Consider the following 15,425-nt stretch of genomic DNA (forward strand, 5'->3'; position numbering starts at 1 on the left):
TTATAGGGTGGAGTGAAGTAGATGGGTTATCTAGATATTCCAGGGTAAAATAAGTACTTAAATTATTTTCCTTGGTGTCAGGGCGAAGGTGGGCACACATCAACAGGGCAATCTGAGGTTAGCCTGAGATTCAGGATGGGGCTGAGGCACCTGGGGTTATGGCATCCCTGGGGGCTGCACCCCTGATACCTCAATCACTGTCCTCCAGGCGTAATGCCAACCCTAGGCTGGCAATCTAACATCGATTCCTCATTAGTGCCTCTGCTTTATGGTTTGACTTCTGTGTTCTTGATTCCAAATGCAAAGACTGACTAACCCATCTAGAATGGCCCCAGAGAGCAGCCCTCAACATCCAGAAAGCTAGAAGGGGAAGTTGGGGAGAGACAGACATCAATCAGTTCCCTATACAGTGTGTGTGTGTGTGTGTGTGTGTGTGTGTGTGTGTGTGTGTGTGTGTGTTTGTGGATAGATGGCCTATGGGGGAAAAAACCTATCTTTGCTATGAGATACATGAAACTTTTCCTTCAGTTCCTTCTGAGATTGTCAGAAGTATACAAAAATGTAAAAAACAAACAAACAAAATAAACTCACCAAGAGACAAGAGAGTTTCTGAAGCCACATTTCTGATTTCTTCATTATCAGACTGACACAATGTCACCAGCATTTTAATGCTTTCAGTAGCCTAGGGGAGAAAAGTAATAAAATAACGTTGGGGTTACATGAGAGGTACCATTTCAGAGCTGGTAGGGGCCTTAAAAACCATCTTATCAAGGCCTTTCCAAACCTAGCAGAGTGCCAGGATCACTTAAGGAGTTCTTTTAAAAGTACAGATTTCTTAATAAAAATAATAAAAAGTACAGATTTCTGGGCTCCCTCCAGATGTACTGTACTGGAATTTCCTGGGCTGGAACCAGGAATTTTATCTGCTGGAGCTCTGATGAGTGAAATTCCTCATTTCACAGAGGACTCCAGGTCTAGAGAAGTGAAAAAAGTAGGCTGCTTTCCCAGAATAGAATCCACTTCTAGCTCCTTTCACTGTACCACACTGTTTCCAAAACTGCTGTAAGTTAAGAATTCCTGATATTTAGTTTATATACCAAAATAGAGGAGGACAGTAAAAGTCAACGATATTCTACAAATACTTAGTGAGCTTTCTATGAGCCAGATAGTGCACAGGCATTTGAGACTCAGCACTGAACAAGCCACTGTCCTTGTTCTCAAGAGTTTACAATCTAATAGAAATACAGATTACTAAATTAAAGTACTATAATGAGGGCTACAATTGTTACAGTAGGCTAAGTCAGGGTAGTAGGGGGAGAGCATGGCTAGGAACATAAGCTAGTCTGACGGGGGCTGTCTTCATGGAGGAAGTGTTATCTTAGAGCAGCTGGCCACATTTGGGTTTGGGGAAGGTGTGCATAAAGGGGTTGAGGGAGTGGAGAAGGAAATAAATCCCAGGAAAGAGGCCCAGAATCTAGAGAGGTAGCCAGAGATGAGTTTGGAAAAGATGGCAGGGCCATATCAAAGAGGGTCTTATAAGGATGTTAAAGGTTTTGAACTTTATCCTAAATCATGGGAAGCCATAGAAATGTCCTAAGGTTTGTATTTTAGTATAAGCATTCTACCTGCATTAGAGAGGAGGGGTTGAAGGGGGTTAAGCCTGTAGAGACTCAGGGAGACTGACAGAAAGCTTAGCCTAATCCGGGTGAGAGACACAGATGTGTGAGCAGGGGAGGGATGAACAGATAGGCTCTAGCTACTAAGGAAGTGGTATCCACAAGATGGGGAGGCAGACTGGGTGTGGAAGGCCTGGTGGGGAGATGTCACTGCTGACCCTAGGTTTCTGGCATGAGTTAGTGGGAGAAGGACTCACTAAGGTACAGAAGACTAGAGGTGGGCATGGGTAGAATTTGAGGTGACTTCCTAATGGAGATCTCTTAACAGAAAGCTGGATACAGAGGTGGGAAGGGAAGACCTATAAACAGAAATTTTGGAAGTGATTAGCATGTAGAAGACCACAGAAACCAGAGAAGTAGATGTGTGCCCAGAGAAAGCAATTACAGGAGAAGGGGGCTTAGGATAGAGCCCCTGTGAACAGTCAGGAGAGGGAGAAGAAAGGGGCCCTGCTTTCTCAAGACAAAAATATTCTTCCTGAGATTCTTTAGGAGTTGAGGAAGGGTAACTGTGCCAGTTTGAAAGGATTATATACCCTAGAAAAGCCACGTTTTAATCCTGATCCATTTTGTGGAGGCAGCTGTTTCTTTTAATCCCTATTCAGTACTGTAGGTTGGAAACTTGATTAAATTAACTCGATGGCGATGTGACACATCCAGTTGTGGATACTAACTTTTGATTAGAGGGGGATGTGACTCCACTCATCCAAACTGGGTCTTGATTAGTTTACTGGAATCCTTTAAAAGAGGAAATATTTTGGAAAAAAGCTTTAGAGCCACAAGAGTCCATGCAGCCAGAGAACTTTGGAGATGAAGAAGGAAAACGCATCTGGGGAGCTTCATGAAACAAGATGCCTGGAGAGGAAGCTAGCAGATGTCACCATGTTCGCCATGAGCCTTTCCAGTTGAGAGAAAAACCCTGAACATCAAAAAAGTTCCAAGGTGTGGCCCTCTCACTCTTTTCTGACCTCTTAAGGGAGGTCAAACATTGTATTTTAACTATTGAAAGGTAAACTCTTTAGTGCTGGGACTCTCAGCCCTTTTTTTTTCCATTTAATTTTGCTCTTTCACTGTTTGCTAACACCTCTCTCTGACAAAATTAAGATTGGTTAATTGCTTTATAAAAATAGTTTGTGGAGAAGGATATGAGAATTTAGTGACAAACTGAATTTTAGAACGTTTATTTTTTGCAAATTTTATTTGTCCCTGCTGTTTTCTGCACACAAAAAATTGATGCAACCATATCATCTCTCTTTTGGGAGATGTTGGTGAACTAATTCCCCTTGATTACTAAAAAACACAATTGTTTTTTGAAACTTATTAACAACACCAAGTGACATTTCCTTTAGAAACTAAATACCGCTACAAAAGACACCTGAACTAATATGCAGTGCAAAGTAGATGAAAGTGCTGCAAAATCAGGTACTTTAAAACAGGCTTAGCCCTGTTCCAAGCTGGACTGCAAGAAGGCTCTGTGGCCAGACTCTACCTTAAGGCTTTTCAGGGCCAGGCAGGCTGCCTTCTGGAGCTGGAGGTTTGCCTTTGTTAGTGCTTCACAGTAATAGAGCAAGGCCTGAAAGAAAAAGGAGACACAAGTAAGACATTTTGATTTGTTTATAGTATTAAGTAAAAGAAAATGGCTGCCTGCATTGGGCAGTACCAGGAGCAACCCCTTTCTGAGAAATAATGAGGAACTTAAGGAAGATAAAACAATTGATTGCAAAGACAGGACCTTCTGAGACCCAATACACTTCCAGTTTAAGCAACATTTAGTCATTTAGTAATAGGCCAGTTTTGGTCCAGGAGAGACAGCCTCTCAGAAATGGGTAAGTATCTCATACTAACCAAATTCTCTCTGTTCCCCATTGCATAAGACCCTCCTATGTAATAAGAAAATTAAATGTTAACACTCACTGTAACTTCCCACTTAAAAATCCCCTAAGTGTTTTTATAAGCGACAGTGACCAGATGGCTATTGAGATTCTCACTTCAATTCCCCATTTCAGATCTCCCTGCTCAAGCAGGTTCTCTTGAGATAAATCCCTTTAATTTGTGTGTAGTAAGTTGTTTCTTTTGACAATAGTTTAAGAAATATACATCAATTTTACTCCCTGAGATAAACTTCTGAATAAAAGCAGATATTTTGCACTATCTTAAAGTAAAAAAAAAAAAAAAAATCATTAAAATTCATGTTGGTTAAAAGAGCTATTTGTTTATTCAAAACTTGATCCCTTATTTTCTACCAAGGACTTCAGGGTGACACAAAGTTGGAAGATACAAAATTATGATTCTGGCTTTCAAGGGGTCTTTAGGTCTAGTAGAAATGCTAAAACAGGTTAAAGGGAGCTGCAGAAAGGAAATATATTAGGTGCTATAAGAAAGTGACAGATGCTAAGTCAGTCAAATGGAGAAGAGACTGCTTCTAGAGTTCCAGGGTAGGTTTCATTAAAATGATGATGTTTCATGTGAGCCTGACAGGGGTTAGGTTTCAGGTGGGAAGTTGGGAGAAAAGGGCATTCCAGCAAGAGTCAATGGCATTGTTAGCAGAACCACGTGGGCAGGGAGGGTACAGCCTACCTGAAAAATAATGACTTTTAAGGTTGGCTGGGAAGAAGACAAACCCAGAAGACAGGACCAGCTGAAACTGCTTCTGAGGAGTTTTAAATGCACCCTAAGAAAACTGGACACAGGAGGACCATCAAAGATGCTTGAGTGGGAGAGCGAGGCACTTAATCAGAGTTGGGCTTTAGATTTTCCGGAATGAGCGAGCTATCATTAGAGGGTCACAGAACAGTCAGGGTGCCCTAGCAGGAGTTTGTATGACAACTAATGAGGGCTTCCACTGGGAAATGGTGTAAAAACAAAGCGGGCAAGACAGGAGAGCCATCGGGGATCCCGGTCCTGGATAGGAGAATAAAGGAAGGGAAGGGAGTCGAATCTGAATTTGACATTTCAAAGCCACCTACTAGCAGAATAATGTTGCTATTAACAGATATAAGGAAGACAGGAGAAGGTAGTAAGTTCCACCGAGAAGATGGTGATTTGGGTTTAAGATTTGTTTAGTGTGATACAAGGCACATGATGCTCTGTATAAAAAGTACCACATAAAAGTAAATTTTCTTATTTTTACCAAGCTAATTCTTCTTAGGTAGTTTCTAAAATATTCAATATTTAATAATAATTCAAATGAGTAAGAAGCACCTTAGCATCATATTCATTCTTATAAAACTGAGCAGTAATTACTTTTGAAAATCACGGGGTGGAAAGGAAGGACTAAATGTCATTTTATTGGGTCATACTGTCTGCATTTTTTGCTATTTGCCTGAACTACTTTTATTTTCAAATCCAGAACTCAAGTCAGATTACCATACTAGTAAACATTCTAAGAAGTATCTGTTGACTCAGTAACCAGTATTGTCCTGTCATTTACATGCTGATATTTCTTAGATGCTTTCCTGTTCCACGACCACATTCTTGTCCTGGTGTTAACCTCATGCCTGGATCATCACAACAGCATTTCCACTTCCAGCGCCTCTGCAGTGAGGAGGGACCCCTGCCTGTGGTGTGGATTGTGAACACGTCCACCTCCCCTCTCTTAGAAGAGCTTAGTGCCTCCCCTTGTTTTCCTGGCATCAAATTAGAACTCCTAATTATGGGCTTTTCAAAGTCCTAAAACAGTCACTTCTTACTAGCCCTCTAATTGCCTTCTTTCTCACCACACACCCACTGAGGTCCCCAGGAGCTTTACTCCCCAGAACGAACCCCATGTACTTTCCTCTCCTCTCTGACAAAACTGGTTTGTCATTACCTTCAAAATGTGTTCTAGACCCAGGCCCTGCTCCACCAACCACAATGCGCCAGCTCTCCTAGTGTCCTACGATCTGATTTCCTAGGGCTTTTACTTTCCTTGTTTTTTTATTGCCTTGATTGCCATTATTTACATGTATATGTGTTTATATATGTAGATATATTTCTAATATGTACCTCAATTTCTTAATGTGGTTTTGGGCAAGTTATTTAACCTTCCTGTTAAGACATTTAAAGTGTCTTAATCTGCAAAATAGCAATAATAATAAAACCCACTCCTAGGACTTTCATGATAAATTTGGTGACATGTGCAAAGGACTTTAAAGGTGCTGGCACAAAGCCAGCCCTCAAAAAATATAGCTATATTATATTTTTTTAATCTGTAATACATCTGTGTATTCATACTTTGTTTACAGGAGAAAAGATAACTATCATGACCTCTTTTATATTGCATCTCCTTTAGAGTGAAGACATTTTTGCTATTGTTTGTTCATAACTTATTTAACTCCTCACGGCATCGAGAGTGATATTCTATACAGAATGAGCACCACCGAATCTGATGACACTAGAGTGCCTAAAATGAAATAGCTTGAAAGTAAAAGGTAAAAATCAACCACTTAATGCCATGATTGCTCCCGAGACGCTGAAGAGAATTGCTGGAGTCACTGATATTTGTGATTAAACGTACTCTGTTTTCTCAGTTCATTAGGACAACTCTCTTCATTTTTTAATTGACATATAATTCACCCACCATAACATTCACCCTTTGAAAGTGGACCAGTCAGAGGTTTTTGGAATATTGACAAACCACCATCACTATCTAATTCCAGAACATTTTCATCACCCCAGAATGAAACCCTATACTGCTAGCAGTCACCTCCATTCCCCCCCCCCCCCCCACCTACTCTCTGGCAATCACTAATCTACTCTCTGTCTATGGGTTTGCCTATTCTGAATGCTTCATATAAATGGAGTCATACAACATGTGGCTTTTTGTGTCTGGCCCTCTCACTTAGTATCATGTTTTCAAGGTTCATCCATGTTGTAGCATGAATTACAACTTCATTCCTTTTTATGGTTGCATCATAATATTTCACTGTATGGATAAACCACATTTTATCTATTTATCAGCTAGATGGACATTTGGGTTGTTTTCACTTTTTGGCTATTATGAATAATATACCTATGAACATACATGTACAAGTTTATGCATGGAAATATGTTTTCAGTTCTCTAGGTGAACAACTCCATTCTCAAGGAAAGCAAAGTTATATGGTATATGGTATAGGTTGTTACAGCAAAAATAATAATGACAACTTAACTAGCTCTTAATTCTATTAGACCTGAATAGTTAGAGCCTGGGCTTCAGCTCTTCAAGACCTCTTTTCTGCTTGCCTTTTAACCTCTAACACCTTCTTGGGGGAGAACGGCAAAAGGAAGAGGAAACAAAACTCAAATGCTAGCAGGACAACCAGTACAAGGGTCAGCCTTCCTTGTAAAAGGACAAGGGGACTGACCCTGTGGTCCACCCTTCCATCAGCCCCCCGATAAAGCAACCACCGGTGGATTGAGACCCACATCTACATCTAGCACTTCATCCCTACTCAACCATTGTTAGGATGCCAACACCTTGAGGGGAAGGGCAATTTAAGTTGTTAGCTGCAATTTAAACCTTGATATTTATGAATCTATGGTACCCAGTAAACATTTAGTTTGGTGGCCAAAGCTTCAGAGCCCTTAGGAGGGGTAAAAGAAGGAAATGGGCAGAAGAAAACAGAGAAAGTTCTGCATATGAAAGTTCATCTACTTGATTTTAACAAGGGCTGGCCCTGGACATCAAAACCAACTGATGAGGGTGGTGTGACAGTGGCTCAGCAGGCAGAGTTCTTGCCTGCCATGCCGGAGACCCAGGTTTAGCTCCCGGTGCCTGCCCATGAAAACAAAACAAAACAAAACAAAACCAACTGATGATTACTTTGCAAAGTGTGATGAGTCTTAATCCATTCACTCTGGTTACCTTGGTGGAAACATATTTTTGTCAGTCCCATTTCAGAAATATATGTAGTATAAGCACATGCCTACATATATATGAATATACTAATTCATATGCTCAGTGTGTTCAATGTGCTAATTCATGTGCGTGCTAAGTCAGTGAACAAATGACTAGGTACTTGTCATGTGCCAGGTTACGCTAGGGCAAACATACCTATGTTACTTTTAGAGATGTTATCTGCCCCTGTTAGTTCTGTCTTAGCTATAAGCTCCTAGAGGGGTTTCGCACATGGCACTGGGCTCATTCATGATAACACTGATGCCCAAGCATGTGGCTTCTGGGTCATGCTGTCCCTTTGTGCACGAGCAGTGAACCCGTACTGACTTGAGTGGGAACAGGGGATGCAAAATTCAAGAAAATATTTGGCACCTCCCTGTTTCTTGCTCATTTAGTTTGAGTGGTTGCCTTAGAAACAGGGGACTGCTGGGCCACTTGCATTGATAACAGTCCCAAGAAGCAGAGAGAAGGAGACTTCCTGGAAGATGGCGGCTTAGTAAGACGCGCGGATCTTAGTTTCTTCTCCAGGACACCTACTAGGGGAGTAGAAACGTTACAGAAAGCGCTCAAAGCCACAACAGAGATAAAAAAGACAGCGTACCTCATCCTGGAACGGCTGGCTGGCTGAGAGAAGCAGCTCGGGTGAGATCGCCGAGGCGCGCGGGCCTTACCGGGCGGGGTGGCAAGCGGCCGGAGTTACTCCCTTCCCCCTTCCCGGGCCGGCTGGGAGAATTGGAGAGGTGGTCCCCTGAAACCAAGGCGACTGGCGCCCACACCACGCGCAGCCCCCGGACCAACTGAGAGAATTGGATCGGAAACCCCCAGGCCGCGGAGAACGGTGACGGGTGGGGGAGGCCCCTTCCAAACCCGTGACTCCCGGGGAACGTGCACTCTCTCGGGCGGGCCGCTGCCGCTGGCGCCCTCCCGCCACGCTTGTTGCCCAGGGCCGACTAGGAAATTCGGACGGGCTCTTTCCCTGGCTGCGGCGACCAGCAACCCTCCCTGCGTTCGGACCGCGGGCCGGCTCAAGCCGCTTCGGCTAGCGAACCCCCAGGACAGCGAGAGTTTTCCAAAGTTTAAGGTCCCACAGCACCTTTTACTGGTGGGACCCGCAGACAAACGGGTGCCACGAGCGCCACCTACTGGGCAGGATAAGAAAAACAGAACCCAGAGATTTCACAGAAAAATATTACAACCTTGCTGGGTCCAACACCAAGAGAAATCTGAATAAATGCCCAGACGCCAGCAGCAGAAGATAACTGTCCACGCTCAAAAGATTGAGAATATGGCTCAGTCAAAGGAACAAACCAATAGCTCAAATGAGACACAAGAGCTGAGACAACTAATGCTGAATATACGAACAGAAATGGAAAACCTCTTCAAAAATGAAATCGATAAATTGAGGGAGGACATGAAGAGGACATGGGCTGAACATAAAGAAGAAATAGAAAAACTGAAAAAACAAATCGCAGAACTTATGGAAGTGAAGGATAAAGTAGCAAACATAGAAAAAATAATGGATAGCTACAATGATAGATTTAAAGAGACAGAAGATAGAATTAGTGATTTGGAGGATGGAACATCTGAATTCCAAAAAGAAACAGAAACTATCGGGAAAAGAATGGAAAAATTTGAACAGGGTATCAGGGAACTCAAGGACAATATAAACCGCACAAATATACGTGTTGTGGGTGTCCCAGAAGGAGAAGAGAAGGGAAAAGGAGGAGAAAAACTAATGGAAGAAATTATCACTGAATATTTCCCAACTCTTATGAAAGACCTAAAATTACAGATCCAAGAAGTGCAGCGTACCCCAAAGAGATTAGACCCAAATAGGCGTTCTCCAAGACACTTACTAGTTAGAATGTCAGAGGTCAAAGAGAAAGAGAAGATCTTGAAAGCAGCAAGAGAAAAACAATCCATTACATACAAGGGAAACCCAATAAGACTTTGTGTAGATTTCTCAGCAGAAACCATGGAAGCTAGAAGACAGTGGGATGATATATTTAAAATACTAAAAGAGAAAAACTGCCAACCAAGACTCCTATATCCAGCAAAATTATCCTTCAAAAATGAGGGAGAAATTAAAACATTCTCGGACAAAAAGTCACTGAAAGAATTTGTGACCAAGAGACCAGCTCTGCAAGAAATACTAAAGGGAGCACTAGAGTCAGATACAAAAAGACAGAAGAGAGAGATATGGAAAAGAGTGTAGAAAGAAGGAAAATCAGATATGATATATATAATACAAAAGGCAAAATGTTAGAGGAAAATATTATCCAAACAGTAATAACACTAAATGTCAATGGACTGAATTCCCCAATCAAAAGACATAGATTGGCAGAATGGATTAAAAAACAGGATCCTTCTATATGCTGTCTACAGGAAACACATCTTAGACCCAAAGATAAACATAGGTTGAAAGTGAAAGGTTGGGAAAAGATATTTCATGCAAATAACAACCAGAAAAGAGCAGGAGTGGCTATACTAATATCCAACAAATTAGACTTCAAATGTAAAACAGTTAAAAGAGACAAAGAAGGACACTATATACTAATAAAAGGAACAATTAAACAAGAAGACATAACAATCATAAATATTTACGCACCGAATCAGAATGCCCCAAAATACGTGAGGAATATACTGCAAACACTGAAAAGGGAAATAGACTCATATACCATAATAGTTGGAGACTTCAACTCACCACTCTCATCAAGGGACAGAACATCTAGACAGAGGATCAACAAAGAAATAGAGAATCTGAATATTACTATAAATGAACTAGACTTAATAGACATTTATAGGACATTACATCCCACAACAGCAGGATACACCTTTTTCTCAAGTGCCATGGATCATTCTCAAAGATAGACCATATGCTGGGTCACAAAGCAAGTCTTAACAAATTTAAAAAGATTGAAATCTTACACAACACTTTCTCGGACCATAAAGGAATGATGTTGGAAATCAATAATAGGCAGAGTGCCAGAAAATTCACAAATACGTGGAGGCTCAACAACACACTCCTAAACAACGACTGGGTCAAAGAAGAAATTGCAAGAGAAATTAGCAAATACCTCGAGGCGAATGAAAATGAAAACACAACATATCAAAACTTATGGGACGCAGCAAAGGCAGTGCTAAGAGGGAAATTAATTGCTCTAAATGCCTATATCAGAAAAGAAGAAAAGGCAAAAATTCAGGAATTAACTATCCATTTGGAAGAACTGGAGAAAGAACAGCAAGCTAACCCCAAAGCAAGCAAAAGGAAAGAAATAACAAAGATTAGAGCACAAATAAATGAAATTGAAAACATGAAAACAATAGAGAAAATCAATAAGGCCAGAAGTTGGTTCTATGAGAAAATCAATAAGATTGATGGGCCCTTAGCAAGACTGACAAAAAGAAGAAGAGAGAGGATGCAAATAAATAAGATCAGAAATGGAAGAGGAGACATAACTACTGACCTCACAGAAATAAAGGAGGTAATAACGATACTATGAACAACTTTACGCTAATAAATACAACAATTTAGAGGAAATGGACGGGTTCCTAGAAAGACATGAACAACCAACTTTGACTCAAGAAGACATAGATGACCTCAACAAACCAATCACAACTAAAGAAATTGAATTAGTCATTCAAAAGCTTCCTAAAAAGAAAAGTCCAGGACCAGATGGCTTCACATGTGAATTCTACCAAACGTTCCAGAAAGAATTAGTACCAATTCTCTTCAAACTCTTCAAAAAAATCGAAGTGGAGGGAAAACTACCTAATTCATTCTATGATGCCAACATCACCCTCATACCAAAACCAGGCAAAGATATTACAAAAAAAGAAAACTACAGACCAATCTCTCTAATGAATACAGATGCAAAAATCCTCAATAAAATTCTAGCAAATCGTATCCAACAACACATTAAAAGAATTATACATCATGACCAAGTAGGATTCATCCCAGGTATGCAAGGATGGTTCAACATAAGAAAATCAATTAATGTAATACACCATATCAACAAATCAAAGCAGAAAAATCACATGATCATCTCAATTGATGCAGAGAAGGCATTCGACAAGATTCAACATCCTTTCCTGTTGAAAACACTTCAAAAGATAGGAATACAAGGGAACTTCCTTAAAATGACAGAGGGAATATATGAAAAACCCACAGCTAATATCATCCTCAATGGGGAAAAATTGAAAACTTTCCCCCTAAGATCAGGAACAAGACAAGGATGTCCACTATCACCACTATTATTCAACATTGTGTTGGAGGTTCTAGCCAGAGCAATTAGACAAGAAAAAGAAATACAAGGCATCAAAATTGGAAAGGAAGAAGTAAAACTATCACTGTTTGCAGACGATATGATACTATACGTCGAAAACCCGGAAAAATCCACAACAAAACTACTAGAGCTAATAAATGAGTACAGCAAAGTAGCAGGTTACAAGATCAACATTCAAAAATCTGTAGCATTTCTATACACTAGTAATGAACAAGCTGAGGGGGAAATCAAGAAACGAATCCCATTTACAATTGCAACTAAAAGAATAAAATACCTAGGAATAAATTTAACTAAAGAGACAAAAAACCTATATAAAGAAAACTACAAAAAACTGCTAAAAGAAATCACAGAAGACCTAAATAGATGGAAGGGCATACCGTGTTCATGGATTGGAAGACTAAATATAGTTAAGATGTCAATCCTACCTAAATTGATTTACAGATTCAATGCAATACCAATCAAAATCCCAACAACTTATTTTTCAGAAATAGAAAAACCAATAAGCAAATTTATCTGGAAGGGCAGGGTGCCCCGAATTGCTAAAAACATCTTGAGGAAAAAAAACGAAGCTGGAGGTCTCACGCTGCCTGACTTTAAGGCATATTATGAAGCCACAGTGGTCAAAACAGCATGGTATTGGCATAAAGATAGATATATCGACCAATGGAATCGAATAGAGTGCTCAGATATAGACCCTCTCATCTATGGACATTTGATCTTTGATAAGGCAGTCAAGCCAACTCACCTGGGACAGAGCAGTCTCTTCAATAAATGGTGCCTAGAGAACTGGATATCCATATGCAAAAGAATGAAAGAAGACCCATCTCTCACACCCTATACAAAAGTTAACTCAAAATGGATCAAAGATCTAAACATTAGGTCTAAGACCATAAAACAGTTAGAGGAAAATGTAGGGAGATATCTTATGGATCTTACAACTGGAGGCGGTTTTATGGACGTTAAACCTAAAGCAAGAGCACTGAAGAAGGAAATAAATAAATGGGAACTCCTCAAAATTAAACACTTTTGTGCATCAAAGAACTTCATCAAGAAAGTAGAAAGACAGCCTTCACAATGGGAGACAATATTTGGAAATGATATATCAGATAAAGGTCTAGTATCCAGAATTTATAAAGAGATTGTTCATCTCAACAACAAAAAGACAGCCAACCCAATTACAAAATGGGAAAAAGACTTGAACAGACACCTCTCAGAAGAGGAAATACGGATGGCCAAGAGGCACATGAAGAGATGCTCAATGTCCCTGGCCATTAGAGAAATGCAAATCAAAACCACAATGAGATATCATCTCACACCCACCAGAATGGCCATTATCAACAAAACAGAAAATGACAAGTGCTGGAGAGGATGCGGAGAAAGAGGCACACTTATCCACTGTTGGTGGGAATGTCAAAGGGTGCAACCACTGTGGAAGGCAGTTTGGCGGTTCCTCAAAAAGCTGAATATAGAATTGCCATACGACCCAGCAATACCATTGCTAGGTATCTACTCAAAGGACTTAAGGGCAAAGACACAAACGGACATTTGCACACCAATGTTTATAGCAGCATTATTTACAATTGCAAAGAGATGGAAACAGCCAAAATCTCCATCAACAGAAGAGTGGCTAAACAAACTGTGGTATATACATACGATGGAATATTATGCAGCTTTAAGACAAGATAAACTTATGAACCATGTAATAACATGGATGGACCTAGAGAATATTATGCTGAGTGAATCCAGCCAAAAACTAAAGGACAAATACTGTATGGTCCCACTGATGTGAACGGACATTCGAGAATAAACTTGAAATATGTCATTGGTAACAGAGTTCAGCAGGAGTTAGAAACAGGGTAAGACAATGGGTAATTGAAGCTGAAGGGATACAGACTGTGCAACAGGACTAGATACAAAAACTCAAAAATGGACAGCACAATAATACCTAATTGTAAAGTAATCATGTTAAAACACTGAATGAAGCTGCATCTGAGCTATAGGTTTTTGTTTTGTTTTGTTTTGTTTTGTTTTGATTTTACTATTATTACTTTTATTTTTTTCTCTATATTAACATTCTATATCTTTTTCGGTTATGTTGCTAGTTCTTCTAAACCAATGCAAATGTACTAAGAAATGATGATCATGCATCTATGTGATGATGTTAAGAATTAATGATTGCATGTGTAGAATGGTATGATCTCTAAATGTTGGGTTAATTTTTTTCCGTTAATTAAAAAAAAAAAAAAAAAGAGAAGGGATAATTGGAGATGAAGGGATACAGACTGTACAACGGGACTGGATATAAAAACTCAGAAATGGACAGCACAATACTACCCAATTGTAATGCAATTATGTTAAAACACTGAATGAAGCTGCATGTGAAGTATAGGTTTTTTGTTTTTGTTTTTTTTGTTTTTTTTCTTTCTATTATTGTTTTAATTCTTATTCTGTTGTCTTTTTATTTCTTTTTCTAAATTGATGCAAATGTACTAAGAAATGATGAATATGCAACTATGTGATGTTATTAAGAATTACTGATTGTACATGTAGATTGGAATGATTTCTAATTGTTTTGTTAATTCTTTTTTTAATTAATAAAAAAAAAAAAGAAGAAATAACAAAAATAAGGGAATTAACTGTTCATTTGGAAGAGCTAGAAAAAGAACAGCAAACTAACCTCAAAGCAAACAAAAGGAAAGGAATTATGAAGACTAAAGTAGAAACAAAAGATTGTGAGAATATAAAGCAATAGAGAAAATTAACAAAATCAGAAGTTGGTTCTTTGAGAAAATTGATAAAATTGATTTACCCTTAGCAGGGCTGACAAATAAAGCAGAGGATGCAAATAAATAAAATCAGAAGTGGAAGAGGGGACGTAACCACTGACCCAAGAGAAATAGAGGTGGTAATGAGAGAATACTATGAGCAACTATATGCTAATAAACTAAACAATGTAGTTAAAATTGACAACTTCCTAGAAAGGCATGAACAATCAACATTGACTCGAGAAGAAATAGATGGACTCAACAAACCCATCACAAATAAAGAGAATGAATTAAGTCGTTAAGAAACTCCCCCAAAAAGAAAAGTCCAGGACCAGATGGCTTCACATATGAATTCTACCAAACATTCAATAAAGAATTAGTACCAATCCTGCTCAAACTCCTCAAAAAAATTGAAGGTGAGGGAAAGCAACCTAACTCATGCTATGAAGCCAACATCACCTTAATACCAAAGCCACACAAAGATACTACAAGAAAAGGCAGTTACAGAACAAACTCTTCAATGAATATAGATCCAAAATCCTCAACAAAATACTTGCAAATTGAATCCAGCAGCATATTAAAAGAATTATATACCATGACCAAATAGGATTTATTCCAGGTAAGGATGGTTCGGCACAAGAAAATCAATTGATATAATGTACCATATCATTAAGTGAAAGCAGAAAAAACACATGATCATCTCGATGAAGAAAAGGCATTTGACAAAATTCAACATTATTTCTTGATGAAAACTCTTAAAAGGATAAGAACAGTTTCCTAGAATCTAAAATAGTGAATACATTCCAACCATACAACATCTGTTTAATTTAATGTAAAATGGTAC

At 39.3% G+C, this 15,425-nt stretch overlaps 2 protein-coding genes across 8 annotated transcripts in view; one reads left to right on the forward strand and one right to left on the reverse strand.

The window, feature by feature from the left end:
• Positions 1-6,171, forward strand: part of GMNN (geminin DNA replication inhibitor) — a 44,806-nt gene extending 38,635 nt beyond the window's left edge. Inside the window, exon 7 of the mRNA XM_077143808.1 lies at positions 5,944-6,171. Coding sequence (XP_076999923.1) covers positions 5,944-5,976 — 33 coding nt within the window. The 3' untranslated portion in view covers positions 5,977-6,171. The remainder of the gene's footprint in view (positions 1-5,943) is intronic.
• RIPOR2 (RHO family interacting cell polarization regulator 2) overlaps positions 1-15,425 on the reverse strand; it is a 252,946-nt gene that overhangs the window by 12,749 nt on the left and 224,772 nt on the right. For all 7 annotated transcript variants that reach the window (XM_077143797.1, XM_077143790.1, XM_077143791.1 and 4 more), the window contains 2 exons: positions 3,163-3,246; positions 592-682 (listed from right to left, as the gene is read on the reverse strand). In XM_077143797.1, coding sequence (XP_076999912.1) covers positions 592-682; positions 3,163-3,246 — 175 coding nt within the window. The remainder of the gene's footprint in view (positions 1-591; positions 683-3,162; positions 3,247-15,425) is intronic.

Source organism: Tamandua tetradactyla, chromosome 25, assembly GCF_023851605.1.
Source record: "Tamandua tetradactyla isolate mTamTet1 chromosome 25, mTamTet1.pri, whole genome shotgun sequence".
Taxonomy (NCBI): Eukaryota; Metazoa; Chordata; class Mammalia; order Pilosa; family Myrmecophagidae; genus Tamandua; species Tamandua tetradactyla.